At 38.2% G+C, this 20,175-nt stretch overlaps 1 protein-coding gene across 16 annotated transcripts in view; it reads right to left on the reverse strand.

Moving 5' to 3' along the window:
* LOC122574658 (potassium voltage-gated channel subfamily H member 6) overlaps positions 1 to 20,175 on the reverse strand; it is a 147,119-nt gene that overhangs the window by 78,134 nt on the left and 48,810 nt on the right. For 10 of the 16 annotated variants that reach the window (XM_043742499.1, XM_043742487.1, XM_043742486.1 and 7 more), the window contains 2 exons: positions 16,564 to 16,714; positions 1,009 to 1,195 (listed from right to left, as the gene is read on the reverse strand). In XM_043742499.1, coding sequence (XP_043598434.1) covers positions 1,009 to 1,195; positions 16,564 to 16,714 — 338 coding nt within the window. The remainder of the gene's footprint in view (positions 1 to 1,008; positions 1,196 to 16,563; positions 16,715 to 20,175) is intronic. The other 6 variants (XM_043742496.1, XM_043742497.1, XM_043742495.1 and 3 more) reach the window with 2 other exon arrangements.

The raw sequence follows: 20,175 nt of genomic DNA on the forward strand, positions 1-20,175 counted from the left end.
ACACGCGCACCAATTGTATGACTTACAAGGGTGGGGGAAGGGATGGCGTGAATGGCCTGGCAACAATTTCGATGAAACTTTATAGACTTGAAGAACAGCCAAAAATAGTAGATACGTATCGTTTTTTATTTGCGGCAATCCAAATTTAAGGGATGAAATAACCGTACAAAGTTCGGACCCTTAAGAGCTAACTCGGGAACAGTTACAGATAGAAAGAAGTTTTGTTAATATTGTTCAGACTCCTTCACTCAGACATCTTCAGCTGGACCCCTTCAATCAGACTCAGGATAAGGATTTAGGCGAAGGTTCAGATGGAAGTTTGGGTGAAGGTTTAGACGGAGAGTTAGATGGAGGTTTAGATTTAGATGGAGGTTTAGGCGAATGTTAGGCCGACATGATTTTTTTATACATTTTGAAGAATTATTTGTTCACACCATTTCCTTCTAACGTGTCAAAAAGCATTTAATTTTCGTTAACAGAATTATTTTCAGTATGTAACCGTTTATGAGCTAGCTTTAAGGGAACGAATTCTGGAGGGTGATTTCACTCTTTAAACGTGAATTATCGCAGCTAAAAGAGATATAGATCTGCTGCTACTACTACTGGCTGTTCTTCAAACCTACAAAGCTTCATCCAAAGGAGCCGGACCGTTGGCGACCTTCCTGGCAAGGTATGCGCTTATTAGACCGACCTTTGCATGGTGCTATACCTTGCATTTCGTGTTGCATGAAGCGGCAAGCGGTTCGTTTTTACACGTGCCTTGGAATCTGTCGTGCTTTTGACTTCTTTTTCTAGATATTGTTATTCTCTCATTCCAGCAATATCTTATTCTTATATATATTAATGTACGTACATGCATGCAACTCGGTTACTGTAGTAAATAGAAAAAAAGCAACGACTTTGAGAATTTCAAGTAAGAAACTCTGCGTTTCTTTTTTGTTTTTTGCGACTATACCCAAGGATTTTTGTTTTTTGCGACTATACCCAAGGATTTTTGTTTTTACTTACATCGCTGACCCCTTCGGGACTGGCAATCGGCGCGGTTGTGCTGGGCTGTGCAACGTTTGCGGTTGCTGCAGACGTTGCACCACCATTGTTGCTCCCAGTTGGCGGGGGTGGAAGAGCAGGCGGGGGTGTGCCAGTCCTCCCGGGACCCCAAGATTCCATCATTGTAGGTGAACCACATGTTAGTGGGCTGCGAAATATAGAGGATAGTTCCATTAGATGAATAGGGCACGTTGAACTCGATCGACCATTAAGAGATACTAAAAATATTTTTTCCAAAGAGAATATTTCCTGTCGCTTCAACCGACGTAACAATTATCAAAGACATACAGTAGCTTACGAGAGCATTTGTACATCTACCGTGGAAGACTTTTATATAAAACATTTTGAAACTTTATTGGTACTGTGATCAGAAACCACTATTATGATTATACTGGAAAGCAATCTGAAAATGTATCTAGAACGATGCCAGAGAAATTTAAGAACATTTCATACGATAAGAGTACAAGTGTCGAAACACTTTCGTAGACCACCGTAGGAGAAAGGAAATTTTATTTCCACGAACAAAGTGAACAAAATTCCTTTGATACTTGAAATAGAATAATTTAGGTATCCGTCCGAGCTATATCTTCCAAAGTAGATACAAGTGATATCACCCGGTGAATTCTTCGCACGTAGTTCTCAAAGTTCAGTTTTCATCAAAGAAAGGAGAAGAGGAGTAGTCCGAAGTGTCCCTCGAAATTGCTAGCCTTCGAATACCAAACTATCAAATTACAAAACGATTCTCGTTTTATACCCTTGGATTACTCTTCTAAAAAGAGAGGAATAGGATCGAAATAGTCGAGAAGCTTTCTTATCCGTGCTTATAAATACCGACGTCATCCTATGCATTTTCTACACCTACATATTTCCGAGGAGTTCCATTAAAAGGAAATGCGATTCTGGAATCGTCTATAGTGCTGGAACAAAATGCATCCCACGTATTCCTCGGCTCCCAAACCTTCTTTTTTTTAAACGACGTTAATATCTCTCTCTATGTCCAGACCAAACATTCGACTGGCCTTCTACTTTTTCGAAATCTACTTTTTTGGAAGCCACGATCGTTGCTTTGCTTGCTAATATCGTCCGTAATGCGCCTTTCCTAACTAACAATAATCGTCGACGGAATGCAGACACACGGAATTCGTGGAATTTACGAAAATATGCGCGTACTTAAAGGATTAGATGGTCAAATTTCTCCTGATTAGAAATTAACACTTGGTCTGTTTTCTGTTACAGAGGGTGATCCACTTAACTTTATCATCTGGAATATCTCGGTTCTTTCTGATAATACTAAAAGAAATGTTTCAGGTATAAGGATAACGTGAACAAGAAAATATCGTTTCGCGTCTTTCCCTACCTTTCGTACGTTAAATTTGACAAACTAAGGTCACGGAATTATACGGGAAATATTCCAGGATGACTGAATAATAGATCTACATAGAAATTGGATTCATCTAGCAAATATTACATTAAACGCTCTACTTTGGATACTTTATATATCTTTGCATACTATACGCATGTTGTAAATTTTTAAAACATTAAATTTCAGAAAAATGTATAAACATTCGCTATGTATGTATTGATATGTATTATATTATTATTTCTACCATTCTATTGTCATATTATTAATTTTATTATTCTATTCTAGTATTATTGTACTAATATTTCAGTATTATTCTATAAGCTATTTTCTTCAAGGTATTTTAAACTGTCTATAAAATATACCGTTTGAACATTCAAAGTATTAAAGGAATTAGAATTTCCAGAAGCAGATAAGAATATCGAAACTTCCACAGTAGGATCGTCACAGCTACCAAAACTTTCCTTCGTTTGCAACGCGATAAGGACTCGAAAATTTCCGGGCAAGGACCATCCCTCCATGGAAGTGTCCAACACCTGCAACTTGTTCAACTCATCCACAAACTGGGAAAACTTACGCCTACTAGTATATTTTACACGTTGCATGAGCTGACACGGCAGTTGGAGGTTAACAAAACAAAGTGCAGTCCGTTTACGTTATAGTTCTCACATGCACAAGGGTAACGGAGTTTCCCATTGTGTATCGCGTTGCGGTTCGTCAGTTTTCGTATCGATTGGCAACGTCTGACCTAACACTGACACACTTCACTCGCCAAGTCTGACCTCTGTTCCGTATCGACCATTGCCATAATCTTAGGATTTCTACAATTTATCGCGGAACACTTTCGCCACCGGTCATTTTCGGAATTAGAAGAGGCACACACGTCACTCTGGGTGGCCGTCGACTTTGATTATCGAAGTAAGACCTTGTTCTTCTTAATGGAACCGAGCTACGATAACGTTCAAACGTATCCGGACATTTTCTTAGTTTCGACAGGATGCATTTTAATTTCGACTTTACGCGTAAGTCGAACAACGACGATTTCTTCGAATGATTACTTTACGATCATCGGAGTTACGTCGAACAAAGTACTACAACGCTGTTAAATCGAGTTTTAAAAGGCAATACGCAGTGATAATGTTGACGCTTGTAACTTTTTGATCTGGTAGAGCTACAATCTTATTGACAAGCTCTATATCTTCAAATTTTTTGAATTTCTGAATTATAAATTAAATTAAGATTGCAAATTATCCTTGCATTTAGTTTTGGAATTAGATACGCGCTTTCGTCATCCTGTTGAACACTCAAATAACGTTAATAACCCCGACTATGCAGATTGATACGAATTAAGTTAAATTAACACAACGGTCGAGCTAATATTATTCATTTTCTACGAATCGTGAAAGATCGATCGCTTACTTTTTTGTAAGACTTTAATCAAGAAGCAAATCTATATTCTTTAACCTTCTCGCATTAGAATACATCTACTGAGCAATAAGGAAGCCAGAAAATAAGAGAACTTCATTTATCATATTTTTCCAATGTTATCTTTGTTCGGTTGCATCGTTGACGTCTCGAGGAATGAAATTTCGTAGCAACCTTGATACACTACCGCTGCTAACTCTTTCCAATTTACGTCTGACTATCAAAGTCAAAACTTTCGAAAACAGTGCAGAATAAGCAGCACGTTTTTCAAGCGCGCAAAGCCGAAATGGATGGCGGCATATACCAGCGAAACGTCAGCGGAACGTCTCCGATAATTGGCCATGAGAAACAGACGGTAGCTAGAGGAAACAGCGTAGCCGCGTTAAGCCGGAAATCATGAAAGACTGTGTTTAATTTGTCGGAAATTCCGGGCGTATGTGTAACGTGTATCGACCAGGCTGGTCCGATGTCTGGAAAAATTTCCTGCTAGCAATTGCAAGCCTCCATTCGGAGAGAAGAGATACGGATAGTGGCCTGTATCGGCGTCGTTAGAGCGGGGACAAGTTCAGGGTAGTTTCGTTTGGAACATTTCCAACCATTTCGAACGCGTAATGAGAATTTCCCTCGCGCCACTCGGAACTGTCTTTCGTTCTCTTTCCCTTTTTCCCCGCTACGAAACGTCCATCCGCCTGCATATATCAAGAGAGGAAAACAAATCAACCTCCTTTTCCTGGGTAACAGACCAGCGCCACACCGTCTCGCCACCGCCATTTTTTGTTTATCGAGGGTTGGAAAGAGGATACGTGTAATTCCGTTTAATGAAATAGCTGTTCGCCGTGTCACGACCGTCTGTCCACGTGTTAACGCAAGGGAAAAATTCTGAAGAGAACCTAGATGTACTTTGTCAAACGTTTGTTAGACGTTTTAGCTGTAAAAGGGTAGATCTGGGTATTTTGTGAATTACTTGGCAAAAAGGGTTTGCAGAAATTGCTTAATTCCGTTCAAAGTATCTGGATGCCTTCGCAAACAGTTCGTCGAATCTTTTTACTTAATGGTGCACTTTCAGTATTTGTCTTGACAAAAAGAGATTTTGTATAAGTTATTTAATTACTTTCTGAGAATGTGGATGCCCTTCGCTAAAGTAGAATGAATTTTTTGATATTTTGAAAATTACTTGAGAGAAAGAGTTTGTTAAATTATTTTACAGAGTCGTTACTCTGTGAAAATTCATCATTTTCGATGGATCCACGAAGAGTCAAATTCCCGTGACGTCAAATCTAATATAGAACTTTTTGAACAAATTCATAATATCAAAGTTCATTTTTTCGAAGCTGCAGCTGTGAAAGAAAATTTCACAAATCTGTGCAATATATCTTTCACGTCGTTACTTCTACTTCTAGGTTGTGTAACTCTACGAAATTCGAAGAAATTGAAGTATTTTTTGCATTACGATAAACTATCCTCTTTAGAATCGCGAAAATCCTTTTTATACACCTCCCTGACTAGTGTAATGATTTTCTACGAGGTATCCATTATCCTAATAATATCTTTTACCTTGACAAAACAATATATACAGTTATTTTGTTTGCACACGTTACGTATTATTTCATTGGTCGAGCCTTAATGAATCAATAAATCAATAAATTTCGATAATCAGTATATTGTATGTACATTGTACATAATCTTTATGAAACTAAAAAAAAACGGATAAAAGGAAATTTCTTTAGACAGAAAGAATGATAGCAACGTTCCTTTCATTTCATATTCTTTTGATCCTTTCAAAGTTCTCAATACCCTTGCTTTATGCAAAGAACTGAATTTCCTCGCCACGTCGGAGCCGCGATCGAAATCGCGTTAAAAACACGGTGAATTTTGTCGACGTTTACTGCGACCAGGCAACCCTGACATCGATTCCTCGGTCGCCGTGTTGACAGAGTGATTTCGTAATACAAATAGATCCACATAATGGACTACCGCTTTTTTTTTCTTCGCCTCTCCCCTTTCAACCCCGAGTCGTAGCTGGCCGCGCTCTCTTTTCATCGGCGCAACTTTACCTTGCGGCGTTTGCACGCTATTGTTGGGTGGGTTCAAGGAATTTACATGTCTAAAATGTGGTAAATTGCTGTCGTGTACATATTTGCATGGGTCCCTGCTTCAATATGATTCATTATAGTGCGTCGCACGTGCATCTCCGTTTGACAAACTCTGTACCGTTAATTCGCCGTTAATTCACTGTTAATTCGAGGAAATCACGATTGAGGATCATCGTCCATGCCGTGAGATCGATACGCGTTTACGCTATTGAGCAACGTGTTTACACTATCACATTTACGTAATAACATTTGCGTTATTGACGCACATGATGCGTCTATTTAATTGTTTAAGTGACGTATAAAATGACACGGACAAATAAAGAAAACATTATTAAGATAAAAACATTTTCTGCGATAAATAGCGTAACTTCAATAACGATTCGCTGTGTCTTATTTAATAATCCGATTTCCAGTATCCACAGTGATTCTTATCAATATTCGAACATCTGCGTGCGGATAAATCTCGAGTTTTCAAGAAAATCAAAGAGACATTTTACTCGAAGGTTAAACATTGTTCTGTTATGTAATTCCCTTTCTTTTCCCCTCTGCTCTTTAATCGTATTTCGTGGATCACTGCAGTGTGCGTTGAATATTCGTTTTAATCAGCCGCAGCCAATTTGCAGGGAAGAATGGCTAATGAATTACAAGTTTTTCACGTCTCTGCATGCCGCACCCTATCCATCCTATTTTAGCACGCTAATACGTTGAAAGAGTTCCCAAGGGCCAATGCAAAATCACATTTGCATGTGCGTCGTTCAAACGCGATTCGCGTTTTCGCACCTATTCCCTGCAAAGAGTCGCAAATTCTTTATGAATTCAAAACTACGAACCTCGACACTAATTCAACAGCGTTTTGAATAATTAATGATTCAATTGTTCTCGCGTTCTCTAATGGATTTTATTATGCGTTGCTTTTTTTCTCTCTTCCTCTTTTCTTTCTTTTTTTCTTTCTTTAATTCGAAAAAAGTGAGATAGAAAAGTCACAGAGCTCGACCTCCTACTTTTACATCCTCCTGTTTTACTGCTGCTTAAAGTTTCGTTGATTTTTTCAATTCGTATTTCGAGACCTTCCTCTTGTGTACGCGACGAATCGTGTTCAGTCGATAAAATTGCTTTGACCCAGCGAATACTCTTTCGCAATTTCTTGTTAATCGCAGACCGAACGGAACGCTTTTGCTGTTTAGAAATCGACGAGTGCGTGCGAACACGCGAAGGCCTCTCTGAAAACAACCATAATGCGGCTCGATAGGAAACTAGCACGTTCCGTTTAACAGTAAATTATTGTCGTTCTTGTTCTCGAATTTTAGGATAACTCGTAATTGAAATATCACGCATCGTCGTCAACTTACACTTGCGCGTCTGTTATCCGGAGACCTTGTGCGTATGATCCGCTGATATCTGCTGCAATTCGGTACAATATAGTAATTGGTACAACGCTAATTTTTCTGTTATCTGCGTAAGTAATTGTCAGTTAGTATATTTGCAGCTCTGAATTAGTCTTTGTACTGTACAGCGGCGTGCATAGCTTTCTTGGAAAATGTTGTATAAATGTAATTTGGAAAAATTCTTACATCGAATAAAACAATTCTATTATGGGCCATTATGGCGGGCAACTTCAACAACGAAGGAATCTCTGAGGATCAGCGATATTATAAAAGTGCAAATGTGTAGGAATAATATGTAATATACAGAAAAATCTTGATCGTAGAAAGGGAAACACTGATAAATGAATTCTATCGCTAATTGTAAAAGAAAGAGCGCGAGGATATACAGAGAATGAAGATTGTAGCAATAACCAGAATTTATAGGAGAAGGGGAGCAGTAAGAATTTGTAACATTCAATATTTTAAAGCTGCTAACAGCGTATTTATCCAAAATATGAAAAAGTCAAAATCGTACCAGCGATTAAATATTCGTACGTGTGCAAAGCCATTTTATGTTAGAACAGCGTAAGGTATACGAACAATAGGTACAGCATTCAACAGTAAAGACTGAGTCACAGCTAGAGTATAATTTATACGGTGGTGACAGTGATTTCACATGCTTATTTTCCGAGAATTCTATCAATTCGCTCGTTTTAACGGTCCAAGTACATAAACTTTGGACGTTCGAACGATTTTACTGCATCTCGCTGCCACTGGGTCTTCCACAACAATAAAATAAATTAAACGCGAGATATGCTTGGTCCTCAGCCATTTGAACTCGCCAGCAAATGACTTCCATCTTGAACTATAGCGGTTATTAATGTTTAGTGATACGAATGATCTTGCCTCGCCAAAAACATTACTTACAACTAGGTACAACATATCTCATAGCCGTAACCTCGCAATGAATAGCTTCAGCCCGCCATTCGATGATTAAATACCGTTATACTTCACTGTTTACTTAATTCCAATTTAGCCATGCTCGCGTCGATTCGTTTTACCCGAAACTCGAAAACGATCCCACCAAAAAGCTTCGCTTAAGCGTCTCCAATTACGAAAACCATCGTAACTTTCCGAAACGAGCGAGGTAAGACCTAGATTTCTTCGAATTCCCTCTCTCCTCCGAATCTTCTGGAATTCACGGGAAACGAGCATGGAACAATGTCGCCGACTTGAAACAAGAAACTCCTCTCAACTTCGAGCCTTTCTCCGGGTTTAAAAGTCAACTTTGGCACGGATATACTTTGAATTATCGGTTCTCTCCATTTGAGACTCGTAGCTTTCGTTAGGCTAAATTACTTTTCCTATTGAAAAGGCAACGCTTCGTTTCGCTTAAACTGTTTTCAGTAGCGTTATCTGTTGGAATTATTTTATCGTCCTAAGTGTTGGATTTTAACTGTTTATAAATTAACAATTTCGTATTGCTGGCATTGTTTCGATATATCAAAGCTCGAGACACATCGGCAAGTTCCACTTCTGAAAGTGCTTCGAAAGTTTATTTATTTGTTCGTTAGAAAGATCATCAAAAATCGGGATGGAAAGGAATCGAATATACGATTAATGATTAATTATAATTAACTACTCTCAGAGCAAACTGCGTGCAATTAGCGTCGAGACATCTTTATCTTCAAAATGATTGCTAAAAGGAATAATCGATTATTATTTTGGTCAAAGCACGATCTTCCTCCAAAGTGAAAAGTTTACGAATACTTATAACTATCAGAGAAAATAAATTTTGCCAATTAATTTTGCCGATTAATGGATCGGAATGACTGATCCTTTTCAGTATTGAAATCAACTCCCCTATCTGACATTATTTTTAAGAAGAAACATCGCCTATTGCGGGAAGTATCTTAAAATACGTATTAATCTCATAGCGTTGCGCTCCATTTCCGGTCCAGGTATGTCCCTTGAGGCCACCGTGTAAGTTAGATATGCTTTGACGTTGCCACGAGTTTAATGCAGCTTTCGACTCGTATTATGGTCACGCACGCTCCTTATTGCGAGATAAAATCTTCAGGCTCAAACCAACGCCTTCATTCATCTCCTTCGCGCCTTCTTTTTTCATTCTTATTCAAGCAGGTTCATTCACAGCCTCTATTTATTCACGCGATGCCTCTATCTCTTCACGATCGTTGAAAGATCCGGCGCATAGAACCGCGCTCTTCAAACAGACCTCGAGGAGCATTTTCTGCTCGAATTGAACGTGAACGGATTTTCATTTCTTTACAGGAAAACTGTTTCGATGGCACAGAAATTTAATTGCTTGATATATCTATGGTAGAACGAAGATAAATACGAGCCTCTCAACAGTCAAGCTGACCAACTTTGCTTTTTATTAGTTCCTTAATTTCAATAGACAAGTACGCGATTAATATTTAATTCTCGAGAAGCAAATATAGTACTTATCTCTTCGTAAGTCCACCCGTTACAAGATGATAACACAATTGTGATAACAAAATTCTCTGACGTACTAAATCAAAATTTGAACACAGCGGGAGAGAAGTTAAAACGCGTTTCTATTCCCCCTGTGAATAGCCTCGTCGCAGTCACCTGACCGTTTCTCAGTTCCCCACACCGCGACGCAACGTTCACCGACTTCCCACGTTTTACAGCCCCCAAATTTAACCTCCCTCCAACGTTAATATCAACCTCTCTCCAACGTTTACCTTCCCCTAATTTTTACTTCCACGTTTATCTCCCAACGTTTATCTGTCAACCTTAACTTCCCTCGAATATTTGCCTCTTCAAACATCTTCTCTTGCGCGAAGGAAGTTCTCTTAAACGACTCATATCCATGAGCGAAGGATGTTAGATAAAAACCACTCTCAAACGTTAACCCCCCCCCCCCCGATATTAATCTTAACTTGACATTTTCCAATGTTGACACCCTATCAATGTTAACACTTGCCGCTTTGATTTCTCTCGGCGTTAACATCCCCCAACGTGTTTACCTTTGCCAAGTTAAGGGCGGGAGAGGGAAACGTTGCGACGCAACGCGAGAACGCGGCCTCCGAATTTTCATTTCTGTCCCGAATCCTCGTTCAAATGCCGCACTGTGCGACGCGACGTTGCGTGTTCAACGGGGCTCACCTTGAAGCGCGCAGTAAAACCGGGACATTTCTCTTTGTCACTGTAAAGTTGCAGCTGTAATCAAGCTCTTACCGTTAATCAGTAGCTAGCTACGACTAAACTTTCTTTTCTCTGGAACCTCCTCCCCTCCTCAGGCTAACAGAACCGCACACAGCAGACTTTGTGCACTGGGTGATTAACTTGGAGCAATTGCTGCTTCGTTGGTGGATCGCTTCGGTGTTTAATCGTTACAAGAGCATAAAGTAGAGAATTTTTAAATATTTTATATATTTCAACTTTCAAGAATCTCATTTCTTCACAGTGCCCGTTGCTTCGAGTCTCGCAGATTTATTTTGTAGTTATTTGTATCTCTCAGTGTACGTAGCAACCAACCAACGTAGGAAATCTTGGCAATTAGTAAAGCTGAATCGAGATCGACTCGCGTGATTCCACCATAATCCCGATTTCATGACGTACCTCTATTCCCTGCGGCAAACAAACCTTCTAATTGCCCAGCTATTAACCATTTGCATCAAAGGTCTACCAGGTTCCACCATATCACCTAAATCACAACCTCCGAGCAAACCACCACATTTCCGTCCTCAAAAAATTACTCTTCTTCCAACTTTCAAAAAAGTACAGGAAGAAAAAGATTTAAAAAAATCCAGATATAGCAGATGTCAATCTGCAAATGGTTGCATCGTTGGCAGATACCCGTCATAAACACGCCGACCAGCCTCGAAATTCTCGACAATCGGTCCCGCTCGAGATTGTCGGCCCACAATTTCTTTTTTCTTTTTCCTTTTCTTTTCCAACAGATTCCTATCGCTGTTGCGAAATTACCATCGCGTGTCCCCTTGGCTGCCATCGAATCTTTTTTCCACGGTTCGTCGGAATTTTCAAGGTACCCGTCATCGTCGCCGCGCAACTTTCTGATCGTTTTCCGCTCGGTGGTTGCGTGTCGAAACAGTACACCTGGTTTTACCTTGAAGAGAAGAACAACACAGCGTGCACGCTGTCTCCGTTAGTTGCTGTCTGACTCCAAGGTCGCAGCTGCGATCGTATTATTCTCTGTCGTTCGTCGTGCCTCGCGGTTCCGGGGATTGTTTATGTCGCACCAACTCTCTTGCGTGTTAAGCTTCCGACTACCAGTGTCATCCTTACGCTAAGTCTTGCATAGACATTGCAAGACAATGCATCATTCCAGCGTGGTCTAGTCTAATATTTAAATATTATGGTGTATACGTAGGATTTTTATATATTCGTAGGAAATTGAAAGATAAACATGTACAAAATACAACACGATCGCTTAAATTACGTTTTAATTACAAATTGTTTGCTCGTAATAGCTTCCACGCCACTTGAAAATTCTTCCGTGAATTTGTCAATGTATTTTATAAACGTAATGATTTTCGCAAACCACAAATTGTCGTGAAATAAAATCATTGCGTGGAAAATGATGTTAATGGCTCCAGGTTAAAGCTATTCATTTTAATTGAGCTGAATCGAATTCGCATTGTACTTACAACGTTGTTCGTGCACACTAATCCAACCTAATTAAAAATTATTTAGGCAATAAATCGTAATGTTTCCTCTGGAAATATTACACGCTGCGCCGTATAGATTTTTCAACCAATTGAGAACACGGAGTTGGAAAAAGTGGTTGATTTCAAGCAACTAGTAAGCTATAAAAATTTGCACGAACAACGAGAAGATTTCCTTAATCCGTAAAGTGGAAAAACAAAAATCTTATTCAAAGATTTTTCAGCGAATTAGGTTAATGAATATCGATCTGATGGTAACTCTGGTGGAAATTGGTTTCTCCGAGCAATTAAAGTATTAAAATCACCCGAATCGATAGCGTGCAACGCATTTCCTGTTTCTGGTGACATTCTTTCCGCGATAGTTCTCCGGAAATATAAGTCTCATCTGTCTTGGCGATTCGTACTGGACGAGAAACTGCGACCGTGCCAGCTGCCTTTTATCGGAAATACCGTCGAAAACATATTTTTCTTTCACTTGCCCTAGAAGCGGCCAGTGATAAACGTAACTCTGCTTTACAACGCTGTGAAATACGCGTGTAACTTTTCCTGCAAGACAGCCAATTCTCGCTGGGTTTCTCGTTTGATTATTTAAGTACAATTGCTCACGAAATTATTCGAATACTTTTAGATAGCTTAATAACAAGATACTTAGTGCAAATATTGTATTTATTGATTATATTATACTTGTTGATTGTATTTAGTGGTGGCCATGTTGTGTACTAATTCTTTGCCAAATATACGTTAGCAGTAAATATCTCATAATTTCTGTATACATGTCTCATTATCGAGCTGATAATATTTCAAGACATTTCAATCCTCGTTAAAGATATTTAACGAGGAAAATATTCCAAACCAATACTTTACTCTAAGATTAAATATCCTAAAATGAACGCAATTTTTCTAAGGATATCGAAAATTTAATCGATTTAATCAACAACATTACTGTATGGCAGTATCGAGCAAACGTGCAAATCGTATTAAATTTCCGTAGAATAAAAGTCACGAAACTTGCCGTAGAAACTTGTCACGAAAATGTTCGACTTTCAAAGGTATTTATCAAGGTAAATTCATCGATAGCAGATTTATCCTCTTGATACTGAAATCCGAGTGCTGCGCTTCGTAAGCAAAATTTGCATTGACGAACGAGGCAGCGAAAGGCACGAGGGAAGTTTAAGAAGCGTTCGGTGATAAAATCGATGGAGAAAGATAACTGTTAAAAGATCGGCCGAGAGATTGCTGGCGCGGTAGCAATTGTAGTGCTACAATTGCCAAGACCGGAATTGCTTCTAGCTAAGGATGTTCGATCGTTCGTCGATTACGAAAGATAAGGAAGCAAGCCACAAAAGAAGGATATAAAGAGAAACGGCGATGGTAAGTTGATCTTGATTCCTTGAAAAGAAACGTCCTGTTTCTTCTACACGGGGAAATGGCAATTTCTTCGATCGAGAAGTTAATGTTACTTATAGAAATCGACGACGCTGTGCTTGGTTCTACGTGACAATTCGAAAGAAATAATACTCAATTGACGCGACGATAGACATGCAACTGTTATAATAAGTATTTTCACATACTTTTACTTTCCAATGGAACATTTTTTATCAAGCTTTCTAAATCTCATTTGCATAGTATCAAAGTTTCCGTAGCTATATGAGAATGTTACGAAATTTCCTTGGATGTAGCTAATTAGCATGTAAACGCTATAATAGATACGATGGTGTGTAAATATTTTTTGCACACAACGTACTACAGTAAAACTCCATTTATCCAACACGGTCGGGGAACAAGACGTGTCGGATAACTGGATCAGTCGGATAATAGGAGTTCACTAGCATCTCCCTTCCTTCGTTGTTTATCTATTCGTATAATGGGAGTTAATTTTCATATAACTGAATGTTGCTAAGCTGAAATTTGTAAATACTAAGGCCGAAACATTCATTCGTATAAGCGTCACATGGCCTGCAATCAGATAGTAGGATTTCAGGAACATATTCGGTAAATCGGGCATTACGATGACACTGGACCGAATAAACGTCCCAGTTCGGATAAGCGAAGTTTTACCGTATATGTACTTTTTTATCGCCAGCGTTTCATTTCTTATGTTGGTTGTCGGACGAATTTCTAATTGATTAATTATTTATAGAATATTATACAGAATTGTCAAAGTAGCAATATCAAACTATATAATATTGTAGTATTATAGCAATGAATTAATAAGTACGAAATACTTGGAAAACATTTTTATATCGACTCGTCCTTATTCACAGAAGTTCTACCATTTCATAAATGTCACGCGGAAATATGTCATCATGACAAAGATTTACGAGGTTCGAAAGAGAATCGTGATATTTACGATTTGTCGCGAATCGCGTCCATCGACGAGAAGGAAGGATGAGAGGTTGCATAGACGGCGTTCACGTTGAAAGAAATACGCGTCACGATTCGTGAGCCATTCGTGCGGCAGAGATATCGATAAGGGTTGTTTACGAAACCCTTAATCAATTCAGTGGTACCACACGGAACTACTGTTTACTCGAGCGGATGCCAATATTTGATCTCGTGTCTGCTTTCGATCATCCCAGATTACTATGTTTTCCCCCTCGCTGCCAAACAAGACTCTATACATCGAGAAGTGTCTACCTTGATGGTGGCACCTTGCACGAATCTTTCAAACTAGGTCCATTTTTTTTTTAGTATCATCACCTAACCATTTAACCGTGTTTGACGTGTATACTCGCCGTCGCTTTTATTTATTTACCTACACTGCGATCTAACCCCATGAGAGATTTATAAAATTAAATTCCTCGATTAACTGGTTAAATGAATCATTAAAATATTCAGTATATTAATTCTGTCACAGGCTGAAAAAAGTGGTTTTAGCGAAAGAAATAGAAGAATCAAGCTCGCAGTAAATAAATAAAATTTAAAAATTAATAGGTATCTATATTATCAAATGGAATGTAAATATTTCTTTATGAAAGACTGAAACTAAAGATTAACAATAAGCGTTCTGATGGTGAAATTCTAATAGCGAAATTCCAATAGCTTGTAAAAACCTTAGGGAAATTTGTATTCTCTTGCTTTCCCTTCCTCACCCTCTCTTCTTTTCTATACTGCTCCCATCATCGTTCCTTTCTTTTATTTTATGCATTTTCCTTTATTTTGCCCTTTCCTCTTGTCTTCCTATCCCTTCTCCTCTATTCTCTTAACATTTCATCCCTCGTGCTCGTCCGTTTACCTCTTCCATCTATTTCCTCTCCCTTTTCCCTCTTTCGTCATTCTGTTCCCTTCTCTTTCTTCTTTTCCCATCCTGTACCATTTTTGCCCATTCGATTTTCATGTTAGATACTCTCCATAATCATATGTGTCGTATGAAAAATTTAATCAACCCAGAAGGGTACGTGAAACATTCGAATATTAAAACAGAATCGCACACGAGCCAAAATTCGCTCGCAAATATCAAGCACCACGAGTTACGAAATTCTAATCAACGTTCGAGCGAAACCATGGAAAGCTATCGTCGCCACGGAACATATCTGACACGTTTGAAAATTCAATTCAGCGAAACGCTACATAAAACGATTGAGATTTCTATTGCTCGGTTCTTTGCCGGCTTGTCCGACGATCGATTATCGGAATGGAGAACACGGGGCGGCACCGGTTAACGAGATATCGAAACGACCATTCGGTGTTCACAAAGGTCCAACCGAATGCCAGCTTCATTGTCGGCTACGTTGTGAAACCGGCGAGAACAATACATTGTATCATTAACGAGCCGAGTGTACTTAGTTAGGTCAGCTTCGTCAGTTTCTTAATTGGCTTCTGCACAACACCCGCAGTACGACAAATCAGTTCGCGCAACTCCAACTACCGGACAACCCCAGCAGCAATCTCTGAATCAAGACATTTTCTGGACCAATTATGTACGATACGAGTGAAATTCTACGCGAGATTCTTTCTTCGACAAGGACATTTCGCGAAATTTCATACAAGACTTACAAGGTTTCCATATAATTTTGTTACTATTTTCTTTGCTTACTTCCAATTTGATACTATCGTGAAAGATATATTGATATATCATGTAACATACGTATAAAATATAGAGAAAGATATTCGTGTTTCGCAAATCTCCTCAACTTCATATGGATCGATCGCAATGAAACGAACAATTGCTTGTATAGATAGATTGGCGATAAATCTATGAAAGATAATTTGTCAAATTCCGATTAAAAATTACGATTGCTGATGTTTGTAAAACGAACCAACCTTCTCCAGAAATTAAAAAACCCGTATAATTTCAATCGACTAACAACAACCGATGATAGCCCATTATTGCAGTTGACGCAACTATAACGATCAATTGAAAAATGCAAGATAAAATGGAAAGAAACCTTCGATATTTCAATAATGGGAAATAAATTCTTCGCGCTTTCCGCGTCTTGTAAGTTCCATTTCTTTGCCATTAATATTCCCCCTAAGCTGTACCGCATATCGTAAATTAAATGAAAGCAGTACGATAAACTTATTTGCTTTCCTATCTTGGTCCGCGATTCAACGTGCGGAAGTTCGATGAAATATTAAACGAAAGTTGGAAAACTCACCAGTTCTCAGAGGCGTCCTCGTCGAGGATGGTCCCGTCAGCAAGTCGATGAGGTAAGTTGGTCGTGGTTCTCGGTCGATTCCTGACCCTTGGTGGACCAACGACACCGGTCCTGGAGAGGCCAGCACGAAAGGACGCCCTTGCCCTGTCGACTGCTCGAGTCAACGTCATTGAATCTTATTAGTGATTGTTAGTAGAAACTGCTAGCTATGCATCGAAGAAAATATATATTGCGAAAAATCACGTATTACCATATCGTTTCGATGAAAAATTTCCATCAAACCGTTAGTAGTTTGTTATCGTTAAATTGCAGACGTTTATGCATTCATGGGAAATTTAATTTTTAAGGCGCACAGATACACGCTATGTTCGTATACAATACGAGAAATATTGCAATTTATATTTTTTTTAAATCGCGTATATAACATTTATCGTCAATTTTTAATCACTTTTACAACTACTAACTATTTCGGGAGCGTCAAAGATATATCGTTATAAATAATAATGTCGAAGGAATATACTTTAAATAAAATTAATAATTTTTACAAATACAGTCAGTATTTGAATTAATACGTAACAGATTGCGTAATGTACAGAAATGTATAAAATATTCAGAATGAAGCACTCGTCGTAGTAGTTAGGGAAACAAATTTCTATTTAAAATTTGCATAGACCTTTACAATTTACTTAGAATTTTCTTGTATTTCATTAAATTCATGATTATTTTACAAACCGCTGAGCATAATACTGGCATAATAATGGAGATAATACTACCGGAACAATATTATCAGAGAAAGTTTTCCAACATTGTTCTATACGTGCGACTTTCCGCAATATATTTTTCTCATCGAACTCGGGTGTTTGAGTGAGTTACGCGTAAACGAAGTTAGTCACCGGTTGGATTAAACAAACTTTCGCCGGAGCGAGAGGAAATAGGATCATGAATCGCGTTGCACGGACACCTGAGAGCACTGAGGGCACGGACAATGACTCTGCTTGGAAAATTAACGCTTTGAATACGCTGAACGCTATGAGAAAAATTGTATTTTTAGGAGAAAAATCTGAGAAAAGTAATAATTGGAGAAAGTGAGCGACAAATTTAAAAAATAAAATAAAACATGCGAATTCTTACAAGTGGCGTGGAGGTACAGTTTCTCGAGAATAAACAAATATTTTCAATTGCAGATAATTCGATGGAAAGAGATTAATTTGACTTGCAATAAAATTTCTTGTACCTTATGATACAATCGAACATACTTTTTTACTAAGTTCGAAAACTTATCTGAATAAATGTTAACACCTAATCAATATTCACTTGCAGTTCAATAATCAACAATTATTACGAGTTATGCCGAACTGTATAGAAATCATATAGAAGGACCAGATGGTACGAAACTGTCGATTTATCGTTATATTCACGATTGGATCGTTGGCACACGAATTCTACGCGCCTCTGTATGATCATCGTAAAGCTTTTTGATTTTGGGCCAAGCGCGAGTCGTTGAACTTCACGTACCGAAATACAATAACTGCTTTACATTCGATCACATGAACGAAAAGGTACCAGCAAAATTCAAAAGGAAATATCGAAGAACTCTATTGAAAAAGGTATTGCGAATTTTCAGATTCTTCTATAGGCCATATATATTGTATTTGTAGAACTATGAAAAAAGATAGTGACTGTAACAAACCGTAAAATGAATCCCTTTGTGCGTTTCAAAAGCAAAATAGTGAACATTTTTCGTCTTGATAGGATATAACAATGCAATAAAGTATGAAATTCTAGTAAAAAAAAGAAGATCAATAATACATATCCCCGCTCGAAAGTTTTAAGACAGTTTAAGTTGGCACTTTATACGACAAAGAAACCAAGTAACGTATAAAGCGCCAATATATTGCAAGAATAGCAAAAAGGTACAGGTGTGATTTAAAATTCATAACCTAAATCATATGCCGAAGTTTTGCTAAAAATACTGTTTTCAAATAAAATATAGCGAAGGAAGTGAGTTATTACAGTTTACGCGAGTTTGTCACAAATTGGCTGTTGGACAGCCGCTACCTTTCCTCGCAGTTGAACGATATAAATGATTTAGGAAACGCAAGAATCCGTTTAGAATTCTACACGAAGATAAAAGAATCATCGCTCTTGTCGAGGACGAAGATTAAAAAAGAAAGAGCATGGAAACGGAAGGTGTTTGCGATTGGAAGCGATGGGTGCAATTTTCTCCGATGCTCAGGGCCATCGATCGTTATTAAACAGCGACAAAGGCATCCCTCTTTCTCACACGATGTCCCTCGAAATAACAGCTCGTTAGAAAAAGAAACTCGAAGATTGATTGGGTCGTTTCACATAATTGTCCTTCTTATAAAGCGTATAACAACGATCAGCCTTGTGTCTTTAGATGTTACGTGCGTTGGATAAAAAATGAAATGCATCCTTCATCCCATTACCAAGAGAGTAAAAGAAATTCTTGGAACCATTAAAAAAGAAACGAAAGGAAAAAGAAAGACGAAAGAGGTCGTGTAATAGGAAACGAGTCGATGAAAAATCGACAGAAAATTAATCGGTTGGCAAGAAATAAATACGATAGCAGTTTCTATCGACGTTAAAGCTTGCGCTCACAGTACGATCAGATTTAATTAAAAATTGTTTGGCAATGATTACAATTTTCGATTCTCGTTGAAACTTCAAGTAAAATATCACGGAAATACATAGAGTGGCTCGCGGCGATGTTCCAACATTTACCATGGAAAACTTTCCTATGCTTTTACGTTATTGTATGCATGTGCATATAAAAAAACATTTTGAAATTTCATTATGTATACTCGCGCTGAATATTTCGTAGCTTCTATGTTGATTTTCAAATTTGCTTCGTACTTTGCTAACATAACCATGACAGTCGGGTTTCATTACGGTACAGTGAAAATTTCAAATGTTTTGTATAACAGGCACAAAGTATTGATAATGGGTTTCTATAGATGTTTGTGACATTTATCACAGAAACCTGCTATATATATATTGTATGTTTCACATGAAACATTTTTGAAGTCCCATTAATATTGTAACGAGACACGATTATTACGATAATTAATATAAATTTGAAACCAATTGAAAAACCTATATAGCAGTTGCAAGGTATCTATTGCAAATATATATCTAGTATAAAATTAATACACGTCATAAATAGCCATTTTAAACGTGTAATATTTGTTAAAAATGGTTCCATCGTGGTATATCGGAATATATATCGATATAACGGAAATGTTTCACTGGGCGAAATTCTTCAATATTTTACACAGTACATGTGATATATTCGTACAAGTTTTCGACAAGTGTTCAAGTACTTTCATGAGTTATATGTATTATAAAAGTGAAATAAACGTGGCTCGATCGTCCACAGACGGCTCCACGTCCATTTTAATAATCAATTTCATTCCCAGGGTTGTATCCATCAGCTGATTCGCCCGTGGGGGTTGAGGGTGGATTTATCAACCCGCAGGTGGGGTGTCTATAGCTTCCTATACGGGAGTATAATATTTATTACCGGGTCAGGGTTAACTGTTAGGCGCGCCACACACGTCCAGCGACTGTTCTGCGGCGTCATCCTAAAAA

Source organism: Bombus pyrosoma, linkage group LG14 (genome assembly GCF_014825855.1).
Source record: "Bombus pyrosoma isolate SC7728 linkage group LG14, ASM1482585v1, whole genome shotgun sequence".
Lineage (NCBI taxonomy): Eukaryota > Metazoa > Arthropoda > Insecta > Hymenoptera > Apidae > Bombus > Bombus pyrosoma.